This window comes from Acanthisitta chloris, unplaced genomic scaffold (assembly GCF_000695815.1).
Source record: "Acanthisitta chloris isolate BGI_N310 unplaced genomic scaffold, ASM69581v1 scaffold40245, whole genome shotgun sequence".
Classification (NCBI taxonomy): Eukaryota; Metazoa; Chordata; class Aves; order Passeriformes; family Acanthisittidae; genus Acanthisitta; species Acanthisitta chloris.
Genome location: NW_008676111.1, coordinates 1 through 6,314, shown reverse-complemented (window position 1 = coordinate 6,314; position 6,314 = coordinate 1). Strand labels below are relative to the sequence as shown.

At 47.5% G+C, this 6,314-nt stretch overlaps 1 protein-coding gene across 1 annotated transcript; it reads right to left on the bottom strand.

Moving 5' to 3' along the window:
• Positions 1-1,770: 1,770 nt before the first annotated feature.
• LOC103803436 (GTP-binding protein 1-like) lies at positions 1,771-5,591 on the bottom strand (the record flags this gene model as incomplete). Its single annotated transcript, XM_009075992.1, has 4 exons — positions 1,771-2,439; positions 4,056-4,253; positions 4,748-4,926; positions 5,456-5,591. Coding segments are annotated over 4 exons (606 nt in total), but the record flags the coding sequence as incomplete, so codon positions are not given.
• Between the last annotated feature and the right edge of the window lie 723 nt (positions 5,592-6,314).

Genomic DNA, 6,314 nt, shown 5'->3' with positions numbered 1-6,314 from the left:
TTCAGCAGCAGCTCTCCTGTGCCGTGGCTGCCCTCCCCTGCTGTAATGTGAACACAGCCACCTCGTGTAGGCAGCAAAGGAGTCTGGTGTCAGGCTCCCCTGTTTGTCTGGCCTTCAGCCTGGTTTTCTGGAGGGACAAAAAACAAGACTCGCTTTACCTTGGAACAAACTTTTTTAAAATTTATTTTATAGATCACACCAGCCTGAGTGATCTTTAAATGCTGGTCACAAAAGAGAGATCACACCATCTCCTTCGCACAAACTGAAGTGAACCTTCTTTTCAGTCTCGGCAGTCTCCTTCATTTGGAGTACAAGGAATGGAGAAAGAGAAAACCGCCTGGAGCTCCCTGCTTCTCTCAGAAGCAGAGGGCAGTGAAATCAGATGCAGTTTGATGCTGCTACAGGGCCAGGAGACAAACCAACCAGGCCCTCGTGCCCTGCTTAGCCACACCTCACACCCCCTCACAATGCGGGTGCTATTAGTGTTGTAGCCGCCTATAGTTCCCCCCTCGCCAGGAGAGTGCTGGTATTTAGGCACATAGCTTGGAAAAGGACTGTCTGACCTCCCCCTTCCATCCTGCTCAGGCCACTGCAGTCTCTAAGGCAAAGTACCCTCGTCTCCAAACCACGTTCCACACCTCTCCCGTGCCGATTAATGCTCTTGGAGTGCTGGTGTCGGCACTGGGAGATGCACTCCCTCTCCCCCCGAGCCTGCTGCCGCTCAGTCGGCTTGAAAGCCTCCTCAAATCACAAGGTAAACTGGAATGAACTCCACACAGGTGCCACAGAGTGAGAAACAGGAACAACCCGCTAAGGAGGGACAGAAGCTTTACAGTCTCCCTCTAATTAATGTCCTTCGCTGGAGGAGGAAGCCCTCAGAGAAACCAAGGCTGACCGCGCCTGCTGGGGAGAGCCACAGCTTGCTGGGGGTGCCACCTCCTCCTCAAAGTGCTCCCACACTCCCAGAGCTTCCCACAGACTGGCAGATGGGAACTCCTGTCCTCACTGGAGCCAAACAAAGAGGCAGGGTTAGAAGAAGAGAGATCAAAATAAGCAGAGAATTGATTGCTTGCACAATTCAGAGTTAAAAACATTCTAACAGTAATTTGTAGACTGTCCTTGCAGGACCTTTCTGGAGAAACCAGAATTTGTCATTGGAAAAAAAAATTAAAATATTAAATGAGAGTCAAAATTTACCTTCTGTGCTTCCAACCCTGAAAGCACTTCTCTATGTTCTGTACCAATTCACCACTGCCCTTTTTGGCCAAGAGGGGAGAAGACAAATCCTACCTCTGCCATGGCAAAGTTTGGCCAGTGACTTCCAGAAAAGATTTTGGAAATCTTGGAGTAAACAAAATCAAGGGGAGGTCATGTTTGCCTGGTGTCTCTGTTCCAAAGGTATCCTGCCAGCTGTGACCTCTGTCCACCGAGGTGAGAAGGCTGGAGGGGCTCAAGGGACGGACCAAGTGTTCCTGCACTGTATTCTTAATACTGTCAATTGAGCTGCTGCAGCCTTGAGAGGAAGCTTAGATTTGCTCCAGTGTGCACTGAACAAACACTAGGAAAAGCATCACAATCGGAAGGGGGACAGGATGGGCAAACATCTGCCCATTTAACTCTGTTTCCAATTAAAATCTTAAGTGCTAGCAATGTTCTTTAAGAAGGATATTTAACATAGGATCCCTGAATTTAACATCAAGAACTGCTTTCCAATTTGTTTCCCTCTTAGATCTCCAACTAAAGAACTTTCTTACCATTTCCATCAAACTTCAGTCATGACAACATTAAAATAAATCCACTCAGAAACAGTTTCAGAGGGAGGGAATCCAGAAACATATTTGGCACAGGGCCACAGTGGTGAGGAAACAATATCCCATGGAGCCATCCTAAGCAACGTGTTTTAACCTTTGCAAGTCTGAAGTTTCAGGCATTTGATAATCCCTGGATCTGAGACAGCAAATAGGGGGAGAGCAGCAAGTCCTGTGAACAGAACAGGGTGAGGGAGGAGGGAGGCAACTAACTGGCTCTTTGCAGTTTTATCCAGACTCTCCTCTCATCTTCATGCACACAAAATATAATAAAAACTAATAAGAATAAAAACTAAGCCCATGATGTAAAAAATGTGTCGACAGGGGGAGGAGGAAGGTGTCAGTTACTCAGTTCTGTGTGTCTTACCACCTTCATTAGCTTATAAATTATTCTCCTCTCCATCACTTCCTTCAGGGAGGATGGACGATTCTTCTGCAGCCAATCAGCTGTGATGGGTTTTGGTTTAAGCTGCTCTGGAACTTTTGGATAAGAAATGAAGGGAAGGGGAGGAATTCCTCGGAGAGAGAACGAAGAAATTCAGCAGCCACTGGCAGGAGTCACACAGGCTCCCTGAGATTTCACTTTATGGCGCTGACCCCCACGTCGCCGACCTCCTCCTCCAACTTTTGACTGGAAAACAAGAAGACTCACTTTAGTCCAAAAACTGGCTACTCCTGAATGGGAGTATCAACACAGCAGGAGTTCAGGTGGATCACACAAACATTCAGACAGCAGGAGGGCAGTTATAACTGATCAGCTTCCTACCACTGCAGGAAGGAGACAGGGCAGACAGACACACCATGAGGAAAGGAGAGACAGATGCACCGCAAAGTTTTGCCCTTCAATCTGGAGAGGATTTCATTTCCCACTATTCTGAATGCTTCACTCCCCCGAGAGCCAGCAGATGCTGTGGGGTTCAGCATCCAGGAAAACAAGGCCTCAGGCTCCCCTGACTTTGTGCAGAATGGAAGGAGAGTCCCCCATCCCCTGCCCTGGCTCTCTTGCTAACCCAACTCGGTTCCCAGTCTCAGGCCAGCAAACCCACTGCTCCTGTTTGAAAGTAGCCAAATACCTTATTGCCCTCACGGGTGTGGGGCTCTTCATCCAGTGCAGGCTGAGGGGAAGCAGCAAGGAGAGAGAGGAAGAGGTAAGCAAGAACAAAAGCAACACAGAGTCTCAGTGGGAGGGATGAAACAAAGAGCAAGCTGTGAGTACTACTTACAACTGCACCGACACTGCAGCAAGACAAGGAGGAGATGGGGTATCTGTGCAAAGCCCCAGGCATATACCAAGGGAGAGAATCCCTGCCAGAGGGCCCTTCCAGCAACCACCAAGGCTCCAGAGGGAGAGATTTGACCAATGGTAACTAATATAGCTAGAATTAAGAAGTAGAACACTGACCAGGTCTCTTGACCAAGTCAGTTCCTGAACATTTCACTTACTAGGTAAGTACACTGAAAGGGGAAGACCTTTCTTCCATCAGTAATAAAGCTGATAAACAGCTCCCAAAACCTGCAGTTTGACTTGAGTTTCCATTCCTTTCAGGCCAGAAAGCCTAGGTATCCTTCACAGACAAGCTGAGCTGAGAAGTCCTAACAAAACAACCTGGATAAATTTCTCTAGAAAGAGGTAAGTCTTTCCTTCTCTTTGGATGTTTTCATCCTCCCTCTTTGACAGGGCAGACAACCTGTGCCTAATACTACTACTTAGGCTGTAATTTCTCTAGTGTAGGGATATTCTACCTCTCATTCAGACATCAGAGACCCTTTCTGTGACTGGTTGTTAGATACCTCAGTAGTTCAGCTACTTGAGTGTATGGAGACACTTCTTCACTGTGAGCACAGTCAAGTGGTGAAACAGGTTGTTGAGGGAGGTTGTGCATTCTTCCTCCTTGGAGGTTTCTAAAGACATGACTGGATAAAACCCTGAGCAACCTTGTCTGACCTCACAGCTAATCCTACTTAGAGCAGGAAGTTAGACTAGACACTTTCTGAGGTCTAACCTGAATTGCCCCAGGACCCTGAGCTGCTAGCTGCCAAAATGTCAGCCATGGAGTCATCAGGCCATCAGAATCATGATTTCTGCTGCGAGACTACTCATATTTCTCTTCATTTCTGTGGCACATTGAATCCCAGTGTGAGTTCAAGGTATGAGGGGGTAATGCTTGTGCTTCAGAGTGCCCTTGCTCTAACAGAAGAAACCAGGACACAAGCAGGTAGGACAGACAGGATATTTTCATCATGTACCAATGGTTGCAGGGCAGTAGGTGTCAGTGGTGCTGCAGCTGTTGAGGGGGTCTCATCCCCAGCTGGTGAGCCTCCAGCTGCCATCCCAGTGGCAGCAACACCATCCTCTCGTTTCGTAACAGCTCCCTTCTTGGTTGACTGCATCTTGATCTGCTGTGGCTTGGAGTTCATTGGTGAGTTATTGGTTGTCTGAAGTAACTGCAGATTACAAAGTGAGAGGCTAAAATGAGCAGTAAAATAGCTAGGGTTATCTGACAAAGTTCGGTGTTGCTTTTTAACAAAAAGCCCCAGGAGAATTTGTACCAGTAGTCATCAGAAGAATGCAGCAGCAGCTGTTCCAAGAAACCTCTGAGCTGCCCTCAAGAACCCTTACCAGGAGGAAAGGACCACCTGGCTGTGGTGACATTCAATCCTCCCCAACACGACTCAAAGAGACCAGCTACAAGATGTCAGAAAGAGTCTGAGCCTTAATAACCAGAGGCATTTAGCTCACCCCCCACCTTCCCATTCCTTCACTCACACCACACACAACAAAGCACATCGCTCATCCGCAACCCCTGCCAAGCCTGAAGTCTGTGACTGAAGGACAGCCTCTTCCCTCAGTTTTCCAGAGCTATAAGGATTCTCCCACTGGCTTCTCAGTGTAAGAAGCAGCTAATGGGCAAACCCACGTGGGACTGTTCAGCCTGTACCTTGGTGATGGTGCCCACAGCCTTGGTGCGCCCCTCGCGGAAGACCAACCGCTGGTCTATGTGCAAGTACTCCGGGGTTTTGATGAAGCGGAAATGCACCGTGGCCTTGTCCCCTGTCCGCAGGCAGTCCTTGTCCATGCTGAGGATCGTGGCTGTTTGACGGATGCTGCCACAATGCACTGCAAGTGGAATGCACAAAGGCTTTCAGCAGCCAGTGCCACTGGTGGAACAAGCCTCAGACCTCTAAGGCAGCTCTCGTTACCCTAAACCAAAGGCTTTATGGGTCATGCAGCTGCCTCTGCCCAGTCCTCAAAAAGAGAGCACAAAGCTAGAAGAGTTGCCTTTGAAAGGTGCCTGTCCTGAAGCACTCTCCACAGAATCCTCCACTCCCAATCAGCCAGGCTAGAGGGCAGGACTCAAAATGAGTCTTTCCATCAGCATTTGAAGGATCCTTGCACCATGGAGATCCAGCTCAAGCAGGCTCCAAATACACTTGAGGGCACACATCTCTTTTTTCCCTTACAGTCTCCCTCATTCTTCCCTGCCAGCTCTCTCCCCTCTCTCTTACACATTGCTGGGAAAGGCAAAGCCAGGAACTGTGGCTTATTCAGGTTGACAGAGTCATCAGGAGCAAAATTATCTCAGTCTAGAGCTGATACAAACTGCTACCACTGGGAAACAAAGACGAAACAACACTGAGACACATACCCATGGCCTGATATCGTGGGCTGATGGTGGTGGGGTGGTGGAGCACCAAAATCTCTGCCTCAAACTCCCACGATGCTTGTGGATTCAGGCGGGGTGACACCATTACCATGCCCTTCCGGATGGAAGAACGCTTGATCTGAAAGGCAGACACAAAAAACAGCATGATTCTCCAGGGAAGAAATCTGCTTCTCTGGCTGACTACATCCCACAGGATCCTAAGAGATTTCACAGATATTATCTCATGCTCACCAAAGGGCAAAGCTAGAGTTGTTCAGCAGTCTGTTATGTATATGTTATGTAAAGTTTTCAAATATCAAGTTCAGCTGAAGTTTTTAAGGCAGCTTTAGTCAGAGTGCTGAGAATGCTGGACACTTGACACACTGACCTCACTGATCCTTTAAAAGCAAAACATACATCATGGGTGCACATTATCCAAGTAGATGATCCCTTCAAAACCATGATGTCTGTTAATACAACATGGTAAGTCTGAATGGATGATGTAGCTGAAACTATATCCCTTTAAAAATCAGTGCAGTTTCTACTGACAGAAACCTTTTGCATGAGGAATCACAGCAAGTTTTGATGATTTTTAAATCCCAAGTCATGCAGCTGGTCCTACAAGCTGAGAGGAGTAGTGTAAATACTCTGCTCAGGATACCAGTGCAATTCCAACACTGGAGGAGACAACTTCCTTTGCAATGCCTCCACTTTGTTAGTTATCTCCAACCACTATTCACCATTACCCTGGGGCACTGCTATCATCTGGCAGCTCTCAGGAGGCACAATCAGGATGTGAAACCCACAGAGGTTTTATTATTATTATTATTATTATTTATTTAGTAGTATTATTATTTATTTA